The 26987-nt window shown below is 69.1% G+C and overlaps 1 protein-coding gene and 1 long non-coding RNA gene across 2 annotated transcripts; one reads left to right on the forward strand and one right to left on the reverse strand.

Moving 5' to 3' along the window:
• The first annotated feature begins 7046 nt into the window (after positions 1–7046).
• Positions 7047–25241, forward strand: FAM163B (family with sequence similarity 163 member B). The gene is made up of 3 exons (XM_045575164.1): positions 7047–7160; positions 24280–24395; positions 24827–25241. Exons 2-3 carry the CDS (start codon positions 24303–24305, stop codon positions 25202–25204), a joined length of 471 nt encoding a protein of 156 aa, XP_045431120.1. The 5' UTR covers positions 7047–7160; positions 24280–24302; the 3' UTR covers positions 25205–25241.
• On the reverse strand, positions 18969–26730 carry LOC123651611. Its single transcript, XR_006740429.1, has 3 exons — positions 26365–26730; positions 22700–22705; positions 18969–18982 (listed from the first exon to the last, which is right to left on the reverse strand). It is a non-coding gene; the product is annotated as an uncharacterized LOC123651611 (long non-coding RNA).
• Between the last annotated feature and the right edge of the window lie 257 nt (positions 26731–26987).

The raw sequence follows: 26987 nt of genomic DNA on the forward strand, positions 1-26987 counted from the left end.
CTGGAGCAGACCCACATCAGCCTTGGCCCCAGGGCATCCCCAGTGCGGGAGCGGCTGCCCTTGGCCACCGTGCTCCGTGCGCAGCCCGTGGGGCCCCCGGCCCTGGGGAGGGGCCCGCGGGACGTCCCAGGCCCACATCTGAGGTGCCTTCAGCGTGGCTTCGGCCGCACGAGAAGGGAAGCATTACCCCCCCACACCCCCCTCCTAGCCCGTGTCACAGGCAAAACTTCTCTAAGAAGACGATTCACAACAGGGTGGGTTTAAAAAAAAACCAACATGGGCCTCTCCCGAGGGCCGGAATTCCGCAGGAATCACACAAAGGTGCACAGAAAGGCGGTGAGAGGGAGCACGTTCTGGAAGGTCTCAGGGCAGATGGCGCAGGAGCAGTGCGAGGGCCGCGGAGATCGGGCGGGTGGGTGGCGAGGGGCGGGGCTTGGTGCTGCTGCATCGCAATCGGCAACTTAACCATTTCCCCACCCCCGCCCCCGGCCCCCCGCACCCCAACCCCACTCCGCGCTGGGCGCCGAGAGCCCGGAGCCCCGGAATGAAGCAGAGCCCGGCCACCACCCAGGACCTGACCGGCAACCGGATGGTCCTGTGTGGTCCTGCTGGGGCTCCAGGCCCATGCCCGGCCTGTGGGGGCCGCCTCCCGGTCTGGTTGGTGTTACCGCCTGCCCGGGGCCGAGAGCCTCAGCAGCCCAGCAGACGGGCCTTCCCAGCCCCTGGCCTGGGCGCAGGGACCTCCCGCCCCGGGCTGAGACAGGCGCAGGGGCAGACAGCGGGCGGGCGGGAGGCCCGGAGCAGCGGCTTCTCAGCAGCAGAAGCTCCGACACCGGCCTGAGTCAGCGGAGGCTCTAAAATAGCCGGAATCACTATCTTTAGAGAAATCAGAGGCTGTCGGTGATGGGGAAGAGCTAATTAGAGAGCGCGGAAATCCAAAGAGACGGTGAGAGCAGAGGCATCCGAGGCGCAGACCCGCCGCCCGCCTCCCGGCGCCCGCCTCCCGGCCCGCCTTCCAGGGCGGCCTGGGCTGGCACCGCGGGCTGGCGCGGCCACCTGACGGACGGACGTCCCGCGTGTGGTGCTGGGGGGCGGGGAGGACACAGCCAAAGGTCCTGCAGGCACCATCTTCAGAAGCCAAAGCACTCACGTGTGCCCGGGCCGGGAAGCTCAGTGGTTAGAGCGCCGGCCTGCACGGAAGGGTCCCAGGTTTGATTCCAGGGCCCAGGCAGGGGGAGCTCTGCCGGGTCCAGGCCCAGTGTCCGGCCTCAGGCCAGCACCGTTCCGGGGGAAGGTCTTCCATTCCCTCAACAAGCAGCGGCCGTGGGGGCAGAGGACAGGGCCAGCTCTGCCCGGTGGGGGGGGGGAGCGGGCGTCCATCAGGACAGACGGGCGGAGGGGACAGCGCCCCAGGGTCAGGGCCGGGAGAAAAGGAGCAGGCCGGGTGGAGGAGGGCTGGGCGGGAGGCGGGGACGGGGTTCGCTCCCCGGCTTCTCTGAGGGTTAGACACGGGCCCTGCACCCTCCCCCGGCCTGCGGACTCGGCTTCAGGAGAGCAGAGTCCGGCCGGCCCGCCCTCAGCCCGGCACCTGCCCCTCGGAGCTCCATGGCAGGTGTGGCCTCCCCTCTGCACCCACAGTGCGGGAAGGGGTGAGGGGAGAGGGGGGCAGGAGTGACTCGTCCCCCGCCTTTGCTGAGTGGGGAAGCCTTTGGGGGGGCAGGGAGATCAGGCCCCGTGCTCTGTGCGGGCTTCTGGGAGAAAAGAACCGGGATGGATCTGCCAGGGCAACCGCCTGGTCTCCCTCCCCACCCGGCAGGACGCGGAGGAGCTGGGACGCACAGAGGAGCCGAGGGGCCCTCACTGGTCCCAGCGCCCCCCCTCTCAGTGCCACCTCTTCCCCCCGCCCCCCCCCCCCAAGGCCACCTCCTCCTCCCCGTCCTCCTGGTGGAGCCGGAGAGCGAGCCCCTCAGGCCGCTGCCTCGGCGAGCTGGACGCTGCAGCACTGAAAGGCGGCAGCGGTTTCTGTTCACAAAGGAGAGACTGTCTCTTCACTCCGGGCAGGGAGCACCCCACCCAGTGTGCGGCCCACCCTCACGTGCACGCCCGCCCGCCCACTCCCCAACCCAGCCCCACCCCCACGCACCACCCCGCCCCGGCGAGCTGCTGCCTAATCCTCTCACGTTCTCCTCTCTCCTCTCCCTCTCTCCCTCTCTCCCTCGCCCCTTTCTCTCTCTCCCTCTCTCTTCCTCTTCCCTCTCTCCTCTCCCCCTCTCTCCCTCTCTCCCTCTCTCTCCCCTCTCTCTCCCTCTCCCTTTCTCTCTCTCTCCCTCTCTCTTCCTCTCCCTCTCTCCCTCTCTCCTCTCCCTCTCTCCCTCTCTCTCCCTCTCCCTCTCTCCCTCTCTCTCCCTCTCTCTTCCTCTCCCTCTCTCCCTCTCTCCCTCTCCCTTTCTCTCTCTCTCCCTCTCTCTTCCTCTCCCTCTCTCCCTCTCTCCCTCTCCCTTTCTCTCTCTCCCTCTCTCTTCCTCTCCCTCTCTCCCTCTCTCTCCCTCTCCCTCTCTCCCTCTCTCCCTTTCTCTCTCTCCCTCTCTCTTCCTCTCCTCTCTCCCTCTCTCTCCCTCTCCCGCTCTCCCTCTCCCTCTCTCTCTCTCCCTCTCTCTCCCTCTCCCTCTCTCCCTCTCTCTCCCTCTCTCCCTCTCCCTTTCTCTCTCTCCCTTTCTCTCTCTCCCTCTCTCTTCCTCTCTCTCTCTCCCTCTCTCTCCCTCTCCCTCCCTCTCTCTCTCTCCCTCTCTCTTGCTCTCCCTCTCTCCCTCTCTCTCTCTCCCTCTCTCTCTCTCCCTCTCTCTCCCTCTCCTCTCTCCCTCTCCCTCCCTCTCTCCTCTCTCTCCCTCTCCTTCCGCTCCCCTCTCTCCCTCGCCCTCCTCTTCTCTCTCTCCTCTCCCTCTCTCCCTCTCCCGTTCTCTCTCTCCCTCTCTCTTCCTCTCTCCCTCTCCTCCTCTCTTTCCATCGCCCGCTCTCCTCCTCCCTCTCTCTCCCTTTCTCTCGCTCCCTCTCCCTCTTTCCTCTTCCCTCTCTTCCGCTTCTCTCCTCTCTTCCGCTCTCCCTCTCCCTCTCTCTCCACCCCCCTCACACACACACACACACACACACACACACACACTCTGATGCCTTGTTATCCTGGTCACACCGGGAAGACGCCAGGCCACAATCCCTGGATCTAGGCTGCGAGTGTGCCCTCGGGGCTGACGTCACAAGCTAATCCCATGGCAGGGCTCAGCTCACAATGTATTTTCTTAACGTTCATCTGTTCTTTCTTTCTTTTAAACATGTTTTTATTGACTTCAGAGAGGAAGGGAGAGGGAGAGAGATAGAAACGTCAATGGTGAGAGAGATATGGATCGGCTGCCTCCTGCACGCCCCACACTGGGAATCGAGCCCGATGTGCCCTGACCGGGAATCGAACCCTAACCTCCTGGTTCGTAGGTCGGCACTCAACCCCTGAGCCACGCCTGCCGGGCTGATCTGCTCTTTAAAAGGGCCCTGCCGGAGGGGTCCTTTGGGGCTGGGCCCCTTCAGTCCAGGGCAGAACCCGCTGGGGAGCGGGAGCGGCCCAGCCAGCAGGCTAATGCCCTAAGAGCCGGAAGGCAGGCCGGTCCCGCAGGCAGGCCTTGCGTCTGGCCCGGGCCGCGGGGGAGAACCGGAGAGCTGGGCTCGGTGCGCGGAGACCCCCGGGCGGGCGCTGACACCGAGGCCGGAGAACGGGCACCTGTCTGACCGGCCGCCACTGCCCTTCGGAGCCGCGTGGACACGGAGGCTGGAGGGCCGGGCGGTGTCTCGGCTGCGAGCGAGCGGCCGGTGCTGCTCGGCGTGTCTGTGTGAGGCCGCGAGCTCACCCCTCCCGGAGCCTCATTCCCACACCCAGCGGGGGGGCAGGGGGAGCCCCACTCCGCGCTGCCCCTCCCCCCCTCAGCCCCAGGAGGCCCGGGCCAGAGCCAGCAGCACAGCCCTCGCTCCCCAAACCCAGGCCGCTCCTCCGGGTGGCGTGTGGTGCGATGAGGGGTGTGATGTCCTCATAACCACAGGACAGCTTCCAGTCGCTGCGCATCCTGAGCCCGTGCAGGGGGCAGGGCCGGGGAGAAACGGGGCCCCTCCCTGAGGGCGGCCCCGGGGTCCCCGAGAATTGCATGGGCATGAGGTTCTGCCCTTCCCCGTCCCCGTTGGGCTGCACTGCCCACCGCCCCCTCACCCTCCTGCCCCTCTCCCTCCTCCCCCTCGCCCACCTCCCCCTCCCCTCCGCGCACAAACCAAGCCTGGTACTCGCTCCGGTGTTCCAGCGTCGGCTTGCCAGCCAGCTCGCCATCTGTTGGAGTGAGTTGTGCCCGAGCCGCACTGTGAGGGGAGGGGCGTGCGAGGGGGACATGGGAGCTGCCGAGCAGACAGAATGGGGCGCACCGGTGGGGAGGCACCAGGCCGTCCCCCGCCCCCCCCCAACCCCCTCGTCCTGCCAACGCCCCGGGCCTGAGAGAGGTCTCAGCTCCCGCCCTTTCTGTGCTGCTCAGAAGCCGGCTCTGGGGGTCCTGTCCAGTCAGACCAGCGACCCCCTTATGTTTATTTTTGGAAACGGGGTTTTTGCTGACATCAGGCCAGGCTTTGGCCACATGGAGAAATCTGGGGTGACCACCGGGCAGCGGCATCCGAATGCAATCTGTTCCGTGCAGCCTCCTCCGGGCTGGCCCTGAGGCTCCCGTCCCACGGGAGCGAGGGGAGGGTCCTTCCGAGGGGCGGGGACACACTCAGCCCTGGTTGCCACGAAACGGGCTCAGGCTGCACCGTCCACGTCCCCGCACAGCACCGCACAGAGCCCAGCGCCTCCGGAGCCTGGGAGCCGAGCGTCCCGGCTGCCCAGCCCCAGGGCGCGAAGCACCAGGCGGGGAGTGCCCGCGGGGAGAACGGGGGGCTGGGACCTGCTCGCTGGGCGGAGACACTGCTGTGCTTTCCGGATCCTCGCAGCTCAGCCGTCCCAGGACTCAATGTGACAAAGCCGAGCAGCTGTCTGCGGGGGTCTGGACGGAAAGCCTTGGTGTGCAGGGTTCCCGGCGGTGATTGGCTGCTGGCCTCGTCTCGCCGGCTCTCGCTCTTCCCCGCTCTCTCCTTATAGGGAATTTCTGCTCCCTCGCCTTCGCGGCTCCCGGGCCGGGCCGGGAGGATGCGGAGATCTGGAGGGAGGTGTTAGGCACTCGGGTTTGGGAGTCAGTTGAGCCGCGTCTGGCCGCCGGCCGGCCCTCAGCCGGACGCGGTTCCCTGCACACCGTCCCCCCCCCCCCGCCTCCTCCAGATCTCCGCATTGGGGTCGCCGAGGGGCTGGGGTGAGGCGTGACGGTAGGGCCGTGCCTGGGCCTGGCACACGCGGGGATGTTCACCGGGAGACAGGAGCCTGGTGGAAGCGGACGGTGCAGCTACTATGAGTCAGACCAGCCACCACTGACTCAGCCACCGGCTCGGAAGGACGGAGAGGCCCGGGGCAGACACGGCTCTGCCCACTCGGCTGGAGAGTGAGGTGCTGCCTGGCCTGTGAGCAGGAAACTCCAGGGCCGAGGGGGCCTGGATAACCCCGTAGTTAGTGGCCTCACAAGGGGACCCGGAAGGGCAGGGAGCCAGCCAGAGGCTGGCGTCTGCGTTGGGTTTGCGAGCACGCGCCCTCTGGGCCTGGTGGTGCGGCTCCCAGCTGCCACCCTCCGCTCTGCGCCCTCGGCCTGGCCTCAGTATTCCCGGCTTCAGAATGGGCGCAGCAGCAGGAGTCCGAGGAGTTTGTCAGAGGGACGGGCGGGGGGGTGATGAGGGGGCATTGGTGAACACACTCACTGTGCCGCCTGGTACCTCATGCTGCACATATTCTCGCTCAGAGCCTCTTCAACCGTTTCTTAAAAAATGGTTTTATTGATTTCAGAGGGAGAGGGAGAGGGAGAGGGAGAGGGAGATAGAAGCATCCATGAAGAGAGAGAATCATGGAACAGCTGCCTCCTGCATGCCCCCACTGGATGGAGCCCACCACCCAGGCCTGTGCCCTGCCCTGACCGGGATCGAACCGAGACCTCCTGGCTCATGGGTCGGCGCTCAATCACTGAGCCACCCAGCCAGGAGAGAGCCTTTTAAGTTCCAGAGCTTTCTTGGTCCAGGTTCCTGTGGCTGCAGCCTCCGGGTGTCTGCAGGGCAAGGGTCTCCCACGGTGTCCGGGGTCACCCACTCCTGGGGGAGGAAGGACCTCGCGTTAAAACCCTCTCCCTGGCACCAGTCCACATGCGCTTCCCTGCAACTCCGGGCATTGGTGCCAACTCTGGGCTCTGTGGTCCCGGAGACCAGGCCTGCTTCCCTCCCCGTGGATGTCCGAGTGGTCCCCAGGCAGCATCCCATGCCGGCCCAGAGCGAACAAGCTCTCCTCCTCTGCCCGCTCTGGGGTTGCCCACCACGCGAACGGGGCGCCATGACAGAGGCGGGCACCTGGGGAGCCCGCTGGTGTGCCAGGCCCCTGGGCGTGGATGTCACCCTCCGACCACCCCGACGGGCTCTGCTGTGCCCATTGGGCACTCCGGGTGAGGGCCCGGCCCGGGTGGCCCCGTGGCTCAGCAGCCGCAGCTTCAGCCGGGCTCCGAACCCAGCCCTGGCACGCAGCGCAGGGAGGCGGCGAGGAGCTGGACGCGGGCGGGGCCCCGGGTTGGGAGGGGGTCCCCGCAGCCTGGGACCCGCTGGGCGCGGCGTCAGCACCAGGGACAGCTCCGGGCCGCGCGGAGCCCCCGACCATGGCGGCGCGCGGGGCAGCGGTGCGCGCTCCCGACCAGCCTGGCGCGCGCCTCCCGCCTCCCGCCTGCGCGCCCCGCGGGGACCGGCTCCGCCGAGCCGCTCGCAGGGAGCCTGCCCGGTCCGAGCCGCGGGCGCAGCAGCGCTGGCAGGGCTCCCGCTGGGCACGCACCGTCCCCCGCCGCCTCCGGGACCTCCCGGCGCCCCCTCGCCCGTCCGAGCGCCCGCAGCCGCGCCGCCAGCACCGGCCGGGCAGGAGCCGCCGCTCCTCGCCGCTCGCAGCCCGGGCTCCCGGCTGGGACCGAGCCCGGCCGCCCGGTCAGGGGCACCCGAGTCCTCCGGGGGCAGCGCCGTTCCCATGGTGTGAGGTAAGGGCCGGGGGTGCGGGGCAGGGGTGCAGGCGGGCAGCCGGGTCGGTGCCCACCTCGCCCGGAGAGCTCAGGGCTGCCCGGCCGGCGTCCCAGGTCCCAGCGCGGGCTCTCCCGGTGCCCGCTGTGCAGGAGGCTGGCACAGAGACCCAGGTGGGCAGCGAGGACCTGGGGGCGAGGCCGGGCACCCACTGTGCCAGGGGACCCTGGTCGTTCCGGTCGCCTGGTGCAGGGACGGGGGGAGGGAAAGTTTCCCCGAGAAGCGAGCCCCCTCCTCTGCTGCCAGGAGCCGAGACCGCCCGGGTGCCTTCTCGGAGGGGGAGCCCAGAGGGAGGGTGCCGATGAGGGAGCAGGTGCGGGAAGTTTGGTCACCGGTCCAAGGTCACGCAGCCAGCAAGTGGCAGAGCTGGCAGCACCCTCTGCCCCCTCCTCCGCCCCCCTCCCGCCCACACATGTCTGAGCTGAGGCTGCCAGCGGGAGCACCAGGCTGCCGTTTGGAACGAGACTCCAGACACCAGAAACCCGGGACACAGGTCCCTCCCCACTCCCCCCCTTGGTGGCCGCAGTCCAAGGCCAGGGCCCACGTGGACTGCCCGTGTGGACCTGCCCGTGTGCCTGGCTGCATCTCGAGGGGCAGGTTCGCTGACCCTCCTGGAGGGTCGGGGTGTCCCGGGGGTCTCAGCAGTGATCCCGTGGGTGTCGCTCAGGAGAGCCAGAGGGGCCGCCCCCCCACCCCCCACCCCCCGCTGCCCCCGTCAGGCCAGGCTCGTGGGGTGCCAGGCCCCATGAGAACCTCCAGCCTCCGGAAAGTTGGGACCGGCCGGGGGAGCACAGCCGCCCGCCTCCCGTACTCCGCCCCGGGTGCTGAGGGGAGCCCCGGCGACCAGGTGCCCTCCTACCTGAGCAGATGTCCTCCGAGGAGGGAGTCTCTGCCCCGCAGGCCCGCCCTGAGCTCTGACCGCGCGGTGCCGGGACCGCGGAGAAGCCCTCGCTCCCGGGGCCCAGCAGCTTGGGGTCTGTGCGTCCCGCGTCCGGCCAGGGCCTGCGGGCACCTGGGTGCCGGGGAGGAAGAGCCAGGTGTCCCCCTGGCCCCGAGGCTGCTGAGTGTCCTCAGGCAGATCGGTGAGGGCACTCCCCTGGGAAATGGCTTCCTGGAGGGTCGGGGGTCTGGGAAGGACCCCAGGATCCAGCCTCCGTGCCCCCGGGTGCACAGGGAGAGGGTGGGGGAGCTTGGAGCCGCTGGCCTCCCCGGAGCAGCTGACTCTGCCTCTCCGCTGGGGAGGGGACGCTGCAGGCCCCAGACACACAGCTGTGCCAGCACAGTCTGGGCACGAGCAGGGCTCTGGGGCCAGGCGGGCACAGCCGTGCAGCCGAGGGGCACCCCTTTCTCTGCCCCTTCCTGCGTGACCTTCTCCCTGTGCCAGGGTCACTATGGGCCCGCGGGGTGGGAGGGGCTGTGTGTGGGAGGCGGGCGGGGGGTGGTGAAACCGCGGACCGGAGGCCCCGGCCGGCCGGGGGGTTTGTGGCACCGGGAGCCAGCCCCCCAAAGGCCTCGGCGTCTCTGCCACGTGGGGCTGCTCCACAGAGCCACTCAGCGGGGTCAGCGGGTCAGCAGGTCAGCGGGTCAGCGGGGTCAGCGGGTCAGGAGGAATGGCTGCCGGGCGGCGGAGCTGATTCATCACTCTGGGTGCGTCAGCGCGGATCCAGGCGGCACCTGGGGGGTGACCCACTCGCCCTGGGGGAGGGTGGGCTGCCCAGCCCGGAGCTCAGGCTGAGCCCGGCCTCCCAGCCTGTGCTGCTTGGGGCGGTGGGACCCTGGGCCTCGGCTCCGGGCTGTGAGAGGGACCGTGGCCCTGCTTCTCCGGGGGCCCGGAGGATGGAAGCACGATCTTGGGGAGAGCCCGGGGACCCCAGGAGTGTGTGTGAGGGTCATACCAGGGGAGGCTTGCAGGCTCGTAGGGGTGGGCACCATAGACAGGGGCTGGGGAGGGATGGGCCAGTTCTGGCCTCAGAGATCCCCTGGCTGCAGCCTGGAGGAGAGCAGGAGAGGGCGAGGCTGGAGGCAGGAAGGCTGGGAGGAGGCGCCGTTTGGGAGAGGGAGAGATGGGCCGGGGCAACAGAGCAGCCGAGGCAGGGGCGTCGGGGGATGGGAGCAGCCGGGACGCGGAACCAGTATTGTTTCGGTAACACCTGGGCACGGAGCCCGGCGAACGCCCACCCGGCCGGGGCTGGGGCATGGCCACTGCGGGGGGCCAAGCACAGGGGGCGGGGACGCGCCCGGAGGAGGTGGGCCTTGAGAGGCGCTTCCTGTTCCCGCAGCGACCCTGTCAGAAGTCTGATCACACGCTGACTGATGTGCCTGTGCTCTGGGCATGTGCCCGCCCTCCTGGGGTCCTCGGGAGGGGAGGGGGCCAGTGCCCCACCTCTGTGCTCAGCTTCCCAGCTGGCGGGGCGGGAGGAGCCTGGTCGGCTGGGAGGTCCGCTGGAGGGGGCCCAGGCCTGGGCATAGGTCTCAGAACCAGCCAGGCTCCGGGCTGCTGGGCCAGGTCCTCAGTGCGGCCAAGGCGGGGAGAGCCCAGCAACCCTCAGGGGCCCAGAGCCATGCCTCTGTCCGCGCTGTGTGCTCCCAGCCGGTCACTCAGCCTCTCTGGGCCTCAGGCTCTTCACCGTTAATGACAATAACAGCACCCGCCGTGGGGGTGTCAGCCGGCCGGCTGGCGGCGGAGGGGGCCTCGGACGCTGAGCTGGGGGAACCTCTCTTCCAGGCCAGCCCCGGCTGGGGGGCACTTCCCAGCTTAGTCCCGAGGCCTGGCACTGCCCCAGAGAAGCCCGTCCGCCCCCAGCACTGGGCCCCCGGCTCTCCGCCCACCCCCAGAAAGGGACCCCCCGGCTCCCCAGCCGCCACCTGCATCTCGGCACTTCCCAGCCATCCGGGCCCGGCATCTGTCTGTGCCAGCGACCCTTTTGGCTGCCTGGCTGGCGCTGGCCTGGGGCCAGGCCCTGGGTCTCCACAGAGGGGTCCTCTGTCTTGTTATTATTATTGCTGTTGTTATTGTTGTTATTTGCCGTGTGTAGTTGCACATACAGTGTGCGTGTCGGTTGGCCCCAGGGCTGGCCACTCCGGGGTAGCTGCAGCTGGCAGGACGGCGCCCTGGGAACTGGGTGTGTGTGTGTGCAGGTTCCCGGGCCCCCCCCCCCCGCCCCCTTGGCCTGACCGGCCCCCCTGAGCCCGCGCTTTCCCTGAGGACAGGCCCCACTCGGAGCAGAGGCGGCTCCCGCCACGCCAGGCCCTGGGCGCCGGCCCTCCGCTGCTTACACACTCCCCCGCGGGCGCGTCCACAGGCGCGGGCTCCGGCACCGAGGGCGGCCTCGCCGTGAGAGGGTGAGAACCAGCTGTGTCTCCCGCAGAGCAGGCGCCCGGCTCCGCGGTGCCACCCCCGGGTGGGCACGGCGCCCGCTCCTCTGCTGTCCCTGGTCCCTTTGCGTCCTCCGGTCGCCTGCTCTCTCGTCTGCCCCTGCCCGCCAGGAACAGGCACGGACGGACCCCCACTCCCACCCCCCTGCCACGGGCCTTGTGCAGCCTCTGTGGACGCGTCCTTGGGCGCAACTCCTGCAGGGAGGGCGATGGGCAGCAGGGGCGACCAGGGTGGGGGCGGGCAGAGCCATCCCCGGGGCCTGGCACACGCTGCGAGGCCTCAGCTCTGGGTTTGGGCACGGTCCCTGGAGGGGGGTGGAGCTGAGCCCGGAGTCAGGTGGGAGTGCCGGTCCGGGCGCGGGTAGGCGGTGTTTCCTCCATCGCTGGGTGCGGACAGCGGGCACCGGCCTTGGCGATCGCCTGTGGCCCCTGAAGATGCCCCGGTTGCCCCCTCTCTGCTCCCGGGAGCGGGGATCTGGCATGTGGAGGCCCAGCCTGTGCGTGACGGAGGCTGGTCTCCCCGTGGAGGCCCTCACTGCCCTGGGGTCCCTCTGCCGGGCTATAAAGGCTACTGCCCACTCCGGAGCCGGTCGGGGGGCAGCCCGCACCCCTCCCCTGGGCTCCCCTTCCTCTGCTGGCAGATGGTGCGAGGCGGGAGCAGGCCGGGCCGCCCTGGGGATGGAGACGCAGCGGGACCCAGCGGCGGGGCGGGGGGCTGCCAGAGAGCATCTTTCTTGTTTAAATGTACGGTTATTGATTTCAGAGGCAGGGAGACGGGAGAGAACATCTGTGATGAGACAGAAGCACGGATCGGCTGCCTCCTGCACGCCCCCCACGGGGATCCAGCCTGCAGCCCCGGCCTGAATGAGCCCGTGACCTCTTGGTTCGGGGTCGCTGCTCAGCCGCTGAGCCGGCCGGTGGGCGGGGGGAGCGCCTGTGGTTCCCAGACGCCTGTCTGGCCTCTCCTTGCCGGTCGGAAAGGTCACGTTGGACCGTTTTCCCATTTCTTGGCCAAGGCGCTGCCGCCTGCATCCGGGAGCTTCCCGGAGACAAAACAGAGGCTCATTTGTCTGGTTCACAGGCAGGTGCCAGCCCGGCCCTGTTCCCCGAGGGGGGACCCGCCCCCCAGCCACGGCCGGGGCCCAGCACACCCGGGGGCTGAGGGAGGACCACCCAGAGCGGAGCCACGGCCTCTCCCTCTCCTCAGGATCTCCCTCGGCATCGCGCACCCCCCCCCCCCCCCCGAGGCAGGGCGGGGGCCGGGGGGGCGGGAGGGGGCAGCGAGCATCACCGTCACAGGAGATGCCGCGTCGCCCGTGCTTCTGGCCTCACCTGGGCTCCGAGCTCGGCTCTCCCCTCCCTGCCCTGTGTGTGCTTCCTGAACACGGAGGCCCTCCCCCTGCGGGCATCCCCCCGAAAGACCTCCCGGGCTGTGCCCGCAGGGGGCGTCCTGACGCAGGTCCTCTCCTGGGGAGTCAGCCCGTGACACCCCCGGAGCCTGTGGACGCCAGCTCCGGCCCGCCTCACGGGTCTCCGTCTGCAGGCTGGCGGGTGCCTGCGGAGGGCGCCTGCTGGCTGTGCAGTGCTGAGCCCGGCCTGGCTCACGGGGCACCGGGCGGGTGCTGGGCAGAGTCTGTGCCATCTGAGGGCGGCCTCTCCTGGGGGAACGCAGTCGCCCCACCCGCCTCCCCTGGACAGACCCCACAGTCAGGTCTCCCCCCCACACCAGAACCTCCCCGGGGAGGGGCTCCGGGCTCCAGCGTGGCCGTGGCCGGGAGGCGGGGCTGGGGGCTGCAGGACGGCACCGTCGGAGGCGGCTCCTGGCATGGGGCGGGGGGCGGGGAGGACCCGGTGTGGAAAGATGATGGAATCTGCAAGACGAGGCCTCTGACAACACGCCCACCCACGCTTCCTTGGAAGTGGCTGAGCCGTTAAAAAAAGTAAATTGACAGAAAACAAATGTCTCAGGCGGCATCCCAGCGCCGCTCAGTGCCCAGTGCCCGGTGCCCGGTGCCACGCTGTGACAGCGGAAGGAAGGCCTCGCCGAGCAGGGCGTGGGGGCCTGTGTGAGCCCCCCCCCACCACTGCGGGCTGGTCCCGCCAGGCCCTTTGAGCAACCAGCTGTTTGATGCACCATCATCACTCTTCATTCACCACCAACAACACACATGCACATATGCATGCATGTACATATGCATGCATGTACACACATAGCTCTGGGGGGAGGGTGGGGCTGCCCCTTTGCCCACACTGCTGTCTCCAGCTGAGGTGGGACTTCCGGGGCCTCCCTGTGTGAGCTGCAGCCTCTGGGGCCACACAGGAAGGAGCCCTGGGACCTGGCAAGGTGTCCAGCAGCGGTTTTCCGTCACCGCGGTGACCCCGCCCTGTCCACAGGGCTCACGGTGAACTGGGGGAGGGGGGCAGGGGCGGGGAGACTTCTGTCCTGTTCCTGTTGGTCCTCACCGAGGCTGTCTTCCATGGATTGCCAGGAAGAGAGGGAGGGAGAGGGGGAGACGGAGAGGAACATCCATGTGAGGGACACTTCCATTGGTTGCCTCCTGCACGCGCCCCGACCAAGGGGGCCCAGGCCAGGGAGGAACCTGCAACCGAGGTACATGCCCTGGGCCAGAATCGAACACGGGACCTCTGGTCCCGCGGCCGACGCTCTAGCCACCGAGCCCAACAGGCCAGGCCTCTAGGGCGAGGGTCCTGTCTTCCCAGCTCACAGGGTGGCTCACCCCGGGAGCGGCTGCACCCAAACCCAGTGTGAACGGAGCCACGGACACAGGCGTCATTCCGATCGGCGGGACGGGAGCCCTCGGGCGATGGTGGAGGCAGGGCAGGCCGCGCTCCTGGCGCCCCCCCTCCCAGACCCGCCGGGTGCCCGCTCGGCCCAAGCTGCCCCGGAGCCCTAATCCGCCGCTGAGGGAGCCCACCTCCTCACCCCCGCACACGCAGCTTCCAGCTGTAGCCATGGAAACCCTGTTACCGAGTGCGCAGCTGACACGTGTGTATTTTTGGCGTGTTGTTTTTTAAAACGGTGCACGACTCCTCTCCGCGCCCGCGCCCGCGGGGATAATAAGGGAGGCAGCAGCCAGGTCGTCACGCACCCCCTGCCGTTCACCCCCTCCCTGCGCCCACTCTCCAGGCTGGGGTGCCCAGGAGGAGAGCCCCTCAGCCTGGGCCTCCCCCTCCCCCTCTCGGGCCCTCGGCCTGTCCTGTGTCCACGCTTTCTGTGGTTAAGGTTTTCTTCTCGTTGCTTTAAACAGCGTGATTATCGTGTTCCCTGGTGTTGTTTTCTTCATTCTCTGTGGTGTTGGTTTTTTTTCTTTTTTTTAATGTATTTTTATGGATCTCAGGAGAGGAGAGGGGGAGAGAGAGATAGAAACATCCATGAGAGAATCACTGATCGGCTGCCTCCTGCACGCCCCCCACTGCGGATTGAGCCCGCAACCTGGGCCTGTGCCCTGACCGGGAACCGAACCTGGGGCCTTTCAGTCCGCAGGCAGGCACTCTACCCACTGGGCCACACCGGCCAGGGCCGCGGTGTTGGCTGTTCATCGAGTTTGGGATCTGTGGGCCTAGAGTACCCGGTGTGGGGAACGCTCAGCCGGGGTTTCCTCCAGGAATTCTCTGCACCCCCCTCCCCGCCCTCCCCTCTACTCGTCTGTGCCTCTCTCTCTCTCTGTCACTTCAAGCTGCTTCCGTGGCTGTCTGTCCCTCATCTTCGCCTCTGCCGTATCGAGTGTGACGTGCACTCTGCCCCGTGTATTCCATCTGAGACCCGGCAGCTTTCTGTTTTCTTTGCTCAGAAATCTGCTTTTGTTCTTTTTCCGTCCTCCGTGTTTCTCCTTAGGGGGCCCGGTTTTCCTCTCGTGCTTTCAACAGGTGGAGCAGGTGAGCGGCAGGTGTGGCCGTTCGAATGTCCCCGGGCCCTCACCCTGGTGCCGGGGCTGGGGTGGGAGTGGGCTCGCCCTGGGGGCTCGCTCTCCGCTCGGACAGCGGGGGCCGCGGGTCCTCGGACCCTCCGCGCCGCTCTCTGCCGCGTGGCCGAATGCCCGTCGGGTTTCCGTGAGGCGTGAGCCTCGGTGACGGGCTTGGGCCTGGCACTGCCCCCGGGGCGCCCCTCTCGGCGCCTCAGTTTCCTGTCTTTGCACGAGGTGCCGAGCCCGTGAGGGTAGTGGGGAACCTGTCCGCAGCGGAAAGCTCTTCACCCGCCGCTGCCGTGGACCAGGTGCAGGGAGAGGAGAGGCCGCCCTCCTGCCGCTGAGCCCGCCGCCCCTGCCCGGGAACACGGGGCGGGCGGTGCAGGAGGCGGCCCACGGCCAGGGGTTCAGGGCAGGCTTGCCCAGTGAGTCCCACCCCAGTCCATCTGCCCGTGCTGGTCCCTCGGGTCCTGGCGCCATACTGCCCCCTGGTGGCAGGAGGAGGGCAGGAACATGGCAGACCAGGTCCTGCCTTCATGGGGCTTGTGGTCGGGCGGGGCGGGAGGCAGGGCAGCCGGTCCCTCTGGCGCCCAGGCAGCTGGAGCAGGGAGAGGGCATCAGCTTTGGGGGGCCCTCCAAGCGCGCCCTGCTCCCCTCTGACCGTGTGGCCCCAGGAGCGCTCTCGGTGGAGCTGGCAGGGACATCTCTGGTCTCGGTTTGTCCCGAGAATGTGGGGGGTGTGGGAGTGTCTCAGCAGGTGGCAGTCATCCTGCCCGTGGGGCCGGGCTGGCGGGGCCCTGGCTGTGTCCGCTGCCGTCCTTCCTCGCCCTGACAGACCCTGCCCCAGCCCCAGCCCCAGCCCAGCCCCAGCCCCAATCCCACCCCCACCCCCAGCCCCAGCCCCAGCTCCAGCCCAGCCCCAGCCCCAATCCCACCCCCACCCCCAGCCCCTGCTCCAGCCCCTGCCCCAGCCCCAGCCCAGCCCCAGCTCCCTCCCTCTGCCCCAGCCCCAGCCCCAGCCCCTGCCCCTGCCCCAGCCCCAGCTCAGCCCCAGCCCCAGCCCCTGCCCCTGCTCCAGCCCCAGCCCCTGCCCCTGCCCCAGCCCCAGCCCAGCCCCAGCCCCCTCCCTCTGCCCCAGCCCCATCCCCATCCCCAGCCCCAATCCCAGCCCCAGCCCCAGCCCAGCCCCAGCCCCCTCCCTCTGCCCCAGCCCCATCCCCATCCCCAGCCCCAATCCCAGCCCCAACCCCAGCCCAGCCCCAGCCCCCTCCCTCTGCCCCAGCCCCATCCCCATCCCCAGCCCCATCCCCATCCCCAGCCCCAGCCCCAGCCCCAGCCCCAGCCCCAGCCCATCCCCAGCCCAGGCCCAGGCCCCGGCCCTAGCCCCAGCCCCAGCCCCAGCCCCTCCCTCAGCCCCAGATGGGCTCTGGATAACATCGCCAGCCCAGCCGCAAGCCGCCGCCCCCCTGCCCCCCCGGCTGGTGATTACCAGGCGCGGACCCCGAGCCGCGGAGCGTGAAATGAGGAACAAATGTGGGTCCGGTCTAGACAGGAACTCGCGGCCTAGACAGGAGCTGGGCTTCAGGTAGCGGGCTCAGCACCAGACGGTGTGCCCAAGGGGGACGAGCCCCAGGAGGCCGGGGGCAGCAGGCCGGGCCTGGCATTGGCGTGGCAGCCGGCGCCCAGCCTCGGCCCCAGCCCGGGAGGCTGCTTGTTAGTGCATGGATTTCAGGGTCCCGTTGGGGTCCCAGGCCTGAGCTCTTGTGACTTCCCAGGCCCCCCACGTCTGGGCCGGCTGGGTCGGAGGTCACTGAGTGGGGCGTGGGGAGGGTGGGCTGGGGATGGGGGCTCCCTGCCAGGCAGGGAGGGGTGGCCGAGCTCCAGGAGCAGAACAAGCAGGAGCGTCTGGAAGAGCACGCAGGACCCAGTCCAGATGGCGGCCGGCAGGTCCGCCCGGGCAGGGGAGGGGCGGAGGGGGCAGGTGGAGGGCGGGCGTCTGGCTGGGCTGCCAGGTGCTTCCTGCTCCCACCCCCAGCACCACTCCGGGGTCCCCTACACAGCAGACAACTGGAGCTCCCCGTGTCCCCCCCACCCCCACCCCACCAGGAGACACAGGCTATCAGAGGGCTTTAGCTTAGGGCCCTTCTCACCTCCCGTAGAAATACCGGAGGCACAGGGAGCAGGGCGGTTTAGGAAGCTGTAAGACCTGTTATGGTCCCAGGGGCCACATTAGCAGTTCAGCGAGACACCAGCCACATCGTCTGGGCTGGCAGCGTGGCCAGCACCTCCAGCAGGCTGTCGCCGGGCCTGCACACATCTCTCTGCCTCCCGGCCTTTGCCCTCGGGCTGGTTCAGTTGCCGCCGCCTCCAGGAAGCCCCCCCCTGGCTCTCCCAGAGCAGTGCCAGCCCCTCCAGCTCTGAGTCTCAAAGCCCATGGTTGGCCGAAGCTGGTTTGGCTCAGTGGTAGAGCGTCGGTCTGCGAACTGAAAGGTCCCGGGTTCAATTCCGGTCAGGGGCATGTACGTTGGCTGCGGGCACATCCCCGGTGGGGGATGTGCAGGAGGCGGCTGGTCGATGTTTCTCTCTCATCGACGTTTCTGGCTCTCTATCTCTCTCCCTTCCTCTCAGTGAAAAATCAATAAAATATGTATTTTTAAATAAATAAATAAATAAATAAAAGCCCATGGTTGGTCCATGGGACGCGGTGTCACTGGCTCAGCCGGGTCACGGCTCCCGGCCACGCAAACCCCTCGAGGGCGGGCTGGTAGAAGCTGCCAGACTGGATTCTCCAGCTCCTGGGCCGTGGGAATGGGCGGTCTCCTCCCCGCAGTGCCCGGGTGCAGATGAGGAAACTGAGGCCCAGGGGGAGGCCTCGGACCCGGGCGTCCCCCGCCTCGGGGTCCAGCTGGGCAGAGCCCCAGGGCACAGAAAGGGGCTCTGAAAGGCCCGGCGAGGGCGGCGGGGGTGGGAGGCGGGCAAAGGGCCGCTGGGCACTGTCTGTCCGCTGACCCGCTGTATGAAGTCACCGATGAACCACCCTCCCGCCCCTGCCCTACCTCCGCTTCCCCCTGCCCCCGCTCAGGGCTGCGAGGCACGGCTCCTCCCGGCACTGGCCCCTGGACATCCTGTGATGGGTGCCCAATCAGTCCAGGAGGCCTTCCTGGAGGAGGGGGCACGCTCTGGGCTCTGATGTCGGGGTCGGCCCTGGCCAGGCGGGGGAAGGGCGTCCTGGAGGCGGGACAGCAGGGCAGCGGGTGGAGGGCGGCTGGGGCCTCGGGAGGGCACGCTGCCCTCGGCCGCCTGGAGCTGACTGTGGGCTGACATCAGGCCGGGGATTGCGTCTCCTGGCCGGGCCCGGGCCTGGGCCGGGCTGGCTCCGCGGGCGTCGCTGCCCTGGGCGTGCACGGGTCTGCGGAGCGAGGCTGAGGTGCTCCAGCTGGACAGGCCGCTGTCGGAGCCGCAGGCAGCTGCTGACAGCGCCGGGCGCCCGGCCGAGCCTGCACCTCCCCGCCTGGCCGCCAGGCTGCCGCGCTGACCCCTCCCAGAGCGGGCAGCGGCCCCACCTCAGACGCTCCCAGTGCCCACGGGGACCTGGGGTGGCGTGCCCCGGAGGGGGCAAAGCCCGGAGGGGGCACAGCCCGGAGGGGGCACAGCCCGGAGGGGGCACAGCCCGGAGGGGGCACAGCCTGGAGGGGCACAGTCTGGAGGGGCACAGCCCGGAGGGGGGACAGCCCGGAGGGGGCACAGCCTGGAGGGGGGCACAGCCCGGAGGGGGCACAGCCCGGAGGGGGGACAGCCCGGAGGGGGACAGCCCGGAGGGGGACAGCCCAGAGGGGGCACAGCCCGGAGGGGGACAGCCCGGAGGGGGCATAGCCCGGAGGGGGGACAGCCCAGAGGGGGCATAGCCCGGAGGGGCACAGCCCGGAGGGGGCATAGCCCGGAGGGGGGACAGCCCAGAGGGGGCATAGCCCGGAGGGGCACAGCCCGGAGGGGGCATAGCCCGGAGGGGGGACAGCCCAGAGGGCACAGCCCGGAGGGGGCACAGCCCGGAGGGGGGACAGCCCAGAGGGGGGACAGCCCAGAGGGGGCACAGCCCGGAGGGGGACAGCCCGGAGGGACACAGCCCGGAGGGCGCACAGCCCGGAGGGGGACAGCCCGGAGGGGGCATAGCCCGGAGGGGGGACAGCCTGGAGGGGTACAGCCAGGAGGGGGACAGCCCAGAGGGGGCACAGCCCAGAGGGGGCACAGCCCGGAGGGGGACAGCCCGGAGGGGGCACAGCCCAGAGGGGCACAGCCCAGAGGGGGCACAGCCCGGAGGGGTACAGCCAGGAGGGGGACAGCCCAGAGGGGGCATAGCCCGGAGGGGCACAGCCCAGAGGGGGCACAGCCCGGAGGGGGGACAGCCCAGAGGGGGCATAGCCCGGAGGGGCACAGCCCAGAGGGGGCATAGCCCGGAGGGGGGACAGCCCAGAGGGCACAGCCTGGAGGGGGCACAGCCCGGAGGGGGCACAGCCCGGAGGGGGCACAGCCCGGAGGGGCACAGCCTGGAGGGGGACAGCCCAGAGGGGGCACAGCCCGGAGGGGGGACAGCCCAGAGGGGGCACAGCCTGGAGGGGTACAGCCCAGAGGGGGCACAGCCTGGAGGGGTACAGCCAGGAGGGGGACAGCCCAGAGGGGGGACAGCCCGGAGGGGGCACAGCCCGGAGGGGGGACAGCCCAGAGGGGGGACAGCCCGTAGGGGGCACAGCCCGGAGGGGGGACAGCCCGGAGGGGGCACAGCCCGGAGGGGGCACAGCCCGGAGGGGGCACAGCCTGGAGGGGTACAGCCCGGAGGGGGCACAGCCCGGAGGGGGCACAGCCCGGAGGGGCACAGCCCAGAGGGCACAGCCCGGAGGGGGCACAGCCTGGAGGGGCACAGCCCGGAGGGGGCACAGCCCGGAGGGGGGACAGCCCAGAGGGCACAGCCCGGAGGGGGCACAGCCCGGAGGGGGCACAGCCCGGAGGGGGGACAGCCCAGAGGGGGGACAGCCCGGAGGGGGCACAGCCCGGAGGGGGGACAGCCCGGAGGGGGCACAGCCCGGAGGGGGCATAGCCCGGAGGGGGGACAGCCCAGAGGGGGGACAGCCCGGAGGGGGCACAGCCCGGAGGGGGGACAGCCCGGAGGGGGGACAGCCCGGAGGGGGCACAGCCCGGAGGGGGGACAGCCCGGAGGGGGGACAGCCCGGAGGGGGCACAGCCCGGAGGGGGGACAGCCCGGAGGGGCACAGCCCGGAGGGGGGACAGCCCGGAGGGGGCACAGCCCGGAGGGGGCACAGCCCGGAAGGGCACAGATAGTAACGGCGAGCTCATTGCCACTGTCTAGAGGAGCCTGGACCGTGTCCCTGTGCTCCTGGCGAGGCGGGAACTGAGGCGCAGAGACCCCGGACCCACAGGGGAGCCGGGCTGGTGCTGGGGGTCCTGCCAGGGCGTCAGGGGAGGCGTGCACCCGGCACAGCCTCGGATCCCTGTGTGACCCCGGTTTCTGTCGAGCCCAGTGAGTCCTCTGGTCGGCGAAGTGGGGCCATGATGATCTTTTTGGGGGTAAACAGCAGAAACACAGTCCCGGGGGCGCTCTGCGGAGCTGGGGCGGGAATCAGAACCCAGGGGTCCGGACCGCAGGCAGCCTGGCTTTCTCGGGGTCCCTGTGTCCTTCCTCTCCCCTCCTGGCCCAGCACCTCGGCCCCCACCCTGTGGCAGCAGCTGGAGCACCCATGTCCGCACCCGCAGATGGCCGGCAGGGACTGGCGTCCAGGTCGCGCTGTCACCGCCGAGCCTGGGTGCACGCCCACCCTGCCCTCGGGGAGTGTGGCCAGATTGGCGGCAGCCAGGTGCATGGCTCCGGGGCAGGATATGGAGGGGTGCTGGGCTGGCACCCCAGACCCCTCGGCTGCACCCCTACAAACGTGGCGTGGGCTGCGGTGTGACACACAGCAGAGGCGTGGTCAGCGGGGGAGCATGTGCTGCCCCAGGCGGGGTAGGGACCGCAGATCCAGCCTTGACCCTGACCCTGCAGCTTCCTGGTCCCTCTCCGGCCTCAGGTGGCTCGTCCTCCACACGGGGCCCACACCCCGGGTGCTGGAGTGAAGCCTCGGGAGGGGGACCTGCCTGACGGGAGGGTGCTCTCGGGGCCTGGCGGGTCTGGGCTCCCGTGGCAGGCAGCGGCACACGTGGCTCTCAGGCGGGAGTGAGGCCGCCCGGACGGGGCCTGGGTTTGGCCGGTCCCTGGGAGTGGCCCTGCCTCCTCTGAGCCTCCATCTCCTCCCTGCCAAGTCGGGGCCCCATGTCTGTTCTGCCCCCACAGCTGCCCGAGGACTAGGGAGGGTGCTGGGGCCGTTGTGCTGCGTGCTCTCCCGCCAGGTCAGGCCGAGGTGTGTGTGGCATCCTGTGCCCCTCAGACCAGAGGGCTCTGCCCCGCGCTGCTCTGCCTGCCTCCCCTCAGCGCAGAGCAGGGGCCGCGTCTGGACAGCCGGCCTGCCCCCTCCCCCCCCCCCCCCAGCGTCCCCCGCCGGCCGCCTCCTCGCACCCCCGCTCCCCGGACCGGCGCTCAGGCTGCAGCCTTGGCACGCCGGCGGGCCAGCTGGCCTCAGCCGCCCCAGGGGCCGCGGCAGGTCTGCCGGCAGGGCGCCCGGGAATGCGGGGTCCCGGCTCCCGCGGCCCGTCTGTGTGGCCGGCGCGGTGCTCAGGCTGTCTGGTCTGCCCGTCTGTCTGCGTGCGGAGCTGTCTGTGAGTCTGGCGCCTTGTCTAATCACTGAGGGGCTGTCTAGGCCTGCCTGCCTGCCTGCCTGCCTGCCTGCCTGCCGGAGGTCTGGTCCCTCACCCAGCTTTGCCCCCGATGCACAGCAGTGCCTGGCACCCCCCCCCCCCTTCCATCTGTGTCCCCCTCCATCTGCACGCAGGGGCCCTGGTGTCTGCCTGACCCAGCTCCCTCCCAGGCCACCTGACCCTGGCAGATGGGTCTGCAGGAACCGCTGCCCCCCACCCCGACCTCCCACACACCTTCCCTGCACCCCCCGCCCAGCTCGGAGGCTCAGCCCCTCCTTCCCTCCCGCCCGCCCGCCGCCCAGACAGGACTCTGAACCAGGCCCGTCTGTCAGGGCTCCTCACACATTCCCGGGAGAGGGAAAGCGGGCTCGGTTCCAGCCGGTCCTTGGCAGGTCTCCCCAAGCCTCACCGTGTGCGCCTGCAGCTCTTCCCTGCACATCCTGTGATCACCGGAGCGGGGACACAGGGCCGCCCGCCGGGGGGCCTGGCGGGGGGACCCCCGGGGAGACCCCAGTGTCCAGGGAAAAGAGGACAGACCAGCAGGTGAGGGGGGGCCCTGCGGAGGGTATGTGTGGAAAGCTGCTTTTGCCTAAAAGGGGGAAGGAAGTGTGCATTTCCCTATATTTTCAAAGGACATGACTATTGATTCCAGAGAAAGAGAGAGATAGAAACTTCCATGATAAGAGAGAGTCATCGCTCGGCTGCCTCCTGCACGGCCCCTCTGGGGTGGAGCCTGCCACCCGGGCCTGCGCTGCGACCGGGAACGGAACCCTGACCTGGTTCATAGGTCTGTGCTCCACCCCTGCTCCCGCCGCCGGCCATTCTCCTGTATTTCTAGAAAGAAGCAATGAAGGGCCAACCCCGGACCCAGTGAAACCGTCCTCGAGGCCGAGCCAGGGCCGGGAGGGGGCGGGGGCAGGTTTGGGAGCGAGACCCGCCGGGAGCCGCTGGCCGTGCTCCCGGCTCTGGAATCAGATGTTTCTACGACGGAAGATAGAAAGGGAACCGGGCTGAGAAGGAGAGCGCTCCGGGGAGAGACAGGGAGGAGGCACGTGTGGTGGGAGCACCCGCGTGAGGACTATTCCAGTGACTGGGACAACGCTCACCTCCATCCCTAAGAGGCAAGCACAGCAGCCTCCAAAGGCAAGCAAATACCCAGCTACAGTCAGTGATTTGTTAGCACACAGCCGGTCTGATTATTCTATAGAGGCCCGGGGCGCAGAATTCATGCACAGAGAGGAGGGTCCCTCAGCCCAGCCTGCACCCTCTCCAATCCGGGACCCCTCGGGGGATGTCCCACTGCCTGCGGGATCAGGTCTAAACCGGCAGTCGGACATCCCTCTCACAGTCCTGGACTGCTGCCTCCTAATTGCTCACCTGTCTGCCTGGCTGGTCACCCCTAACTCCCCCCCCTCTCCCCGCCAGCCTGGTCACCCCTAAATGCCCCCCTGCTGGCCTGGTCACCCCTCTCAGCCTGCTGCTCAGTTGTTCCGTTGGCCCTCACTAACCCCCCGCCGCCCTGGCCACCCCATGCAGCCTGCTCGGTTGTCCCGTTCAGTTGCTTTGGTTGCGACAGTCTCTTAGGCTTTTATATAAATGATGTAACGGGAAACGCAAATACACACGGGAAGAGGACTGTTGCTGAGCCACGGGACATCCGCATTAACAGGTGGAAGCCCTGCTCGCTCCCGCGTTAAGTGGAAGCACCAGTATGACCTGTCCCATTTCTCTCTTCCTAAGAAACAGTTTTAAGAAATATTCCCGCCCTGGCCGGTGTGGCTCAGTGGGCAGAGTGTTGGCCTGCACACCTAAGGGTCTCGGGTTCGATTCCTGGTCAAGGGCAGGTGCCTGGGTTGCAGGTTCCATCCCCAGTGACCGGGTCCCATTCAGGAGGCAACCAATGAGCTACCAAAAAAAAAAAAATTCTTGTTAAAACATGGGCTTAAAATACTTTCTGAGTGTAAACCTAACGATCGAAAAGGAACCCCTCCCGCAGGTGTGGGGACCCTCCCAGGTGTGGGGACCCTCCCAGGTGTGGGGACCCCTCTCAGGTGTGGGGACCCTCCCAGGTGTGGGGACCCTCCCAGGTGTGGGGACCCCTCTCAGGTGTGGGGACCCTCCCAGGTGTGGGGACCCTCCCAGGTGTGGGGACCCCTCCCAGGTGTGGGGACCCTCCCAGGTGTGGGGACCCCTCTCAGGTGTGGGGACCCTCTCAGGTGTTGGGACCCTCTCAGGTGTGGGGACCCTCCCAGGTGTGGGGACCCCTCTCAGGTGTGGGGACCCTCCCAGGTGTGGGGACCCTCCCAGGTGTGGGGACCCCTCTCAGGTGTGGGGACCCCTCTCAGGTGTGGGGACCCTCCCAGGTGTGGGGACCCCTCTCAGGTGTGGGGACCCTCCTGCAGGTGTGGGGACCCCTCGCAGGTGTGGGGACCCCTCTCAGGTGTGGGGACCCTCCTGCAGGTGTGGGGACCCTCCCAGGTGTGGGGACCCCTCTCAGGTGTGGGGACCCTCCCAGGTGTGGGGACCCTCTCAGGTGTGGGGACCCCTCCCAGGTGTGGGGACCCCTCTCAGGTGTGGGGACCCTCCCAGGTGTGGGGACCCCTCTCAGGTGTGGGGACCCTCCCAGGTGTGGGGACCCTCCCAGGTGTGGGGACCCCTCTCAGGTGTGGGGACCCTCCCAGGTGTGGGGACCCTCTCAGGTGTGGGGACCCCTCTCAGGTGTGGGAACCCTCCCAGGTGTGGGGACCCCTCTCAGGTGTGGGGACCCTCCCAGGTGTGGGGACCCTCCCAGGTGTGGGGACCCCTCTCAGGTGTGGGGACCCTCCCAGGTGTGGGGACCCTCTCAGGTGTGGGGACCCCTCCCAGGTGTGGGGACCCTCTCAGGTGTGGGCCCGGGGCTGGCCGGGAGGCGGCCTGGCCCCCTGCCGGCGTGCGCCCGGGCGGCGGACCCTTCCCCTGAGGGAGCCCTGTGCCGCAGGCGGTGGATGGAGAGGGGCGCGGATGACAGCCGGCACCGTGGTCATCACCGGGGGCATCTTGGCGACTGTGATTCTGCTGTGCATCATCGCCGTGCTGTGCTACTGCCGGCTGCAGGTGAGGGGGGGGGCCGAGGGCGCCTGCGCGGGAGGGAGCCCACAGATTCTGGGCTCAGGAAGGGGGAGGAGTCCGGTCTCCAGCAAAGTGCAAAGCAGACCGCCTGCCCGCCTCTGCCTGGGGGCTCGGTGCCCGGGCTGCCCAGGCTCCCACACAGCACCGGGCCCTCTCCCCCTCCCCACCCACCCTCCGGGCAGGGGGGGAGGCAGGGGTGCAGGAGAGGAGGGGAAGCCAGGTGTGGGCCAGGGCGGCACATGAGCCAGGCTGAGGCCAGCCACCTGCACCATGCACTGCCTCGGGTGTGCCGAACAGAGCGAGCCCTCAGTGCAGCGCTCAGCAGAGCACTGGCCGGGGGAGCGCCCCTGAGGGCGGGGCCGGGGTGAGGCTGGGAGGGGGGCGGCCGCACTCACACCCTCTGCGCCCGCCCGCAGTACTACTGCTGCAAGAAGGGGGCCTCTGAGGAGGACGAGGAGGAGCCCGACTTCGACCCGCACCCGGGCCTGCCGCCGCTGCACTCCAACCGCCACCTGGTGCTGACCAACGGGCCCGGCGCCTTCGGGCAGCCGTCCCCGCGGGCCCGCGCCCTCCGCCCCGGCTGCTCCCGCTGCGAGCCGCCCGCCGTGCTCCTGCAGGAGCCCCAGGACCAGGGCGTGCGCAACGGCGGCGAGCGCGTGGCCTACCGGGCCATCAGCCAGGAGGACGTGGAGGGGCCCCCCGCCTTCGGGGGCCTGCAGCCTCTCAACCCCAACCGCCTCTCCGCCATGCGGGAGGCCTTCGCCCGGAGCCGCAGCATCAGCACCGACGTCTGAGCGCCTGTCCCTCCGCCCCCCACCGCTCCTCGCCCCCCTCCCGGCCCCCGTCTACCCAGAGCGCAGGCCCCAGCCATGGAGGGGTCCCCATGGCCCTCCCGCCCGGCCCCGGGCCCGGCCCAGCCTTCCCCGCGTCCCTGCCAGCACGGGGCCCCGCCCCCAGGGGCCTCGGGGGCTCAGAGCAGGGACAGGCAGGGCCCAGGGGCGAGGCCGGGGCTGGAAGGGGGGCGGGCATGATGCCAGGTGAGCCTCAGCCTCAGGTGTCATGGGTCATGGCCTCCGGTCAGCCCAGCCGCCCGGCCGTCTCCTGGAGGCCCTGCCACTCCCCCCTCGGCCTCCGTCTCCCTGCCTCGTCCGGAGGGGCGGCCGCCAGCCTTCCTTCCAGCGATTCTGGACCAGCTCTCCTCCCCTCCAACCAGATGGGGTGGCCGCGCTCCCCTCCCCCTCGCCCCTGGCTCCCAGGGCCAGGCGGCCGACACCAGCTCAGCGGCCTCTCCGCAGACCCCTCGCAGGGCAGTCTCAGGGCCGGCCGGCCTCAGGGATGCAGTCCCGACTGGCTTTTTAAACAAATAATATATTTTTACTGATTTCAGAGAGGAAGGGAGAGGGGGAGGGAGAGAAACATCCATGATGAGGGAGAATCACGAACCGGCCGCCTCCTGCACGCCCCACCCTGGGGATCTAGCACAAAACCCAGCCTGGGCCCTGACCAGGAATCGAACCCTGACCTCCTGGGTCATAGGTCGGCGCTCAGCCCCTGAGCCTGCCGTCCGGGCGCCAACCGGCTTTTTGATGAAAGTGAGAGAAGAGGCTCTGTCCCGCCCACCTGCTTCGGAGTGTCCTCTCTCCAGCACAGCCCACTCCTCTCACCCGACCAGGTGGGTGGACAGAGCAGTGAGACCCTCTGACGCGCCATGAGACCCGAGACAGGGCCCCCCGCCCCCCACCCCACCCCCCGCCTCGGGAGCCCTTCCAGCCGCAGTCCCGGGGGACAGAGCACCCCTCCCGCCCCGTTTCTCCGGAGGCTCTGGGAGCGAGGCCGGCCCAGCCCCCTAGCCCGGAGCCCCCTCAGCCCCCCTCCCCGGCTGGGGAAGCGGTGCCCAGGGCACCTGGGGACACACCTCCATCCGGGGCTCCCGCCAGGGGGACGCAGCCCCCACTCAGCACAGGCAGCGTCTCCCCTCCCAGCATGCCTCCCTGCCCCCCAGGGCTCTCTGCCCCTGGAACCCCAGGGTGGGGTGGCCCCGTCTACCCACAAGGATGGACCGAGACCCCTCTGGCCTTCCTACAAGACCAGCCTCTGCGGGCAGTGACCGTCCTGAGCCGCAGTCCGAGCGGCTGGTACTCGGAGTGCTGCGCTGAGACGGCCGGAACGGGCGGGCGCGGAGTTAGGAAGACTGGCTTTTTAAAATTTTTTAAATACATTTTTTTATTGATTTCAGAGAGGAAGAGAGAGGAAGAGGGAGAGAGAAACAACCATGAAGAGAGAGAATCGTGGACCGGCTGCCTCCTGCACGCCCCCTACTGGGGATGGGGTGCCTGACCGGGAATCGAACCGTGACCTCCTGGTTCATAGGTCAGTGCTCAACCACTGAGCCACACAGGCCAGGCCAGGCTGCTTTTAGCATTCTTGATCTTCCCCTCTTCCTTTCTCCTCCTGCCTCAGTTCAGACACTCCAGACTCCCCAGAGCCCCCCCCCACGCCCCCTTTGTGGACCCCACACCATTTCCGATGCATTAGCGTGGGGCGGGGGGGGGAGGGGGAAGGGGACGAGGGGAGGGG

This window comes from Pipistrellus kuhlii, unplaced genomic scaffold (genome assembly GCF_014108245.1).
Source record: "Pipistrellus kuhlii isolate mPipKuh1 unplaced genomic scaffold, mPipKuh1.p scaffold_m20_p_68, whole genome shotgun sequence".
Taxonomy (NCBI): Eukaryota; Metazoa; Chordata; class Mammalia; order Chiroptera; family Vespertilionidae; genus Pipistrellus; species Pipistrellus kuhlii.

What these genes read in the sequence shown, in the direction of transcription:
- FAM163B (XM_045575164.1), top strand. Translation starts at nt 24,303, where the DNA reads ATGACAGCCGGCACCGTGGTCATCACCGGGGGCATCTTGGCGACTGTG. An exon ending in TGTGCTACTGCCGGCTGCAG is followed by an intron (nt 24,396 to 24,826) that starts GTGAGGGGGGGG and finishes GCCCGCCCGCAG; the next exon opens with TACTACTGCTGCAAGAAGGG.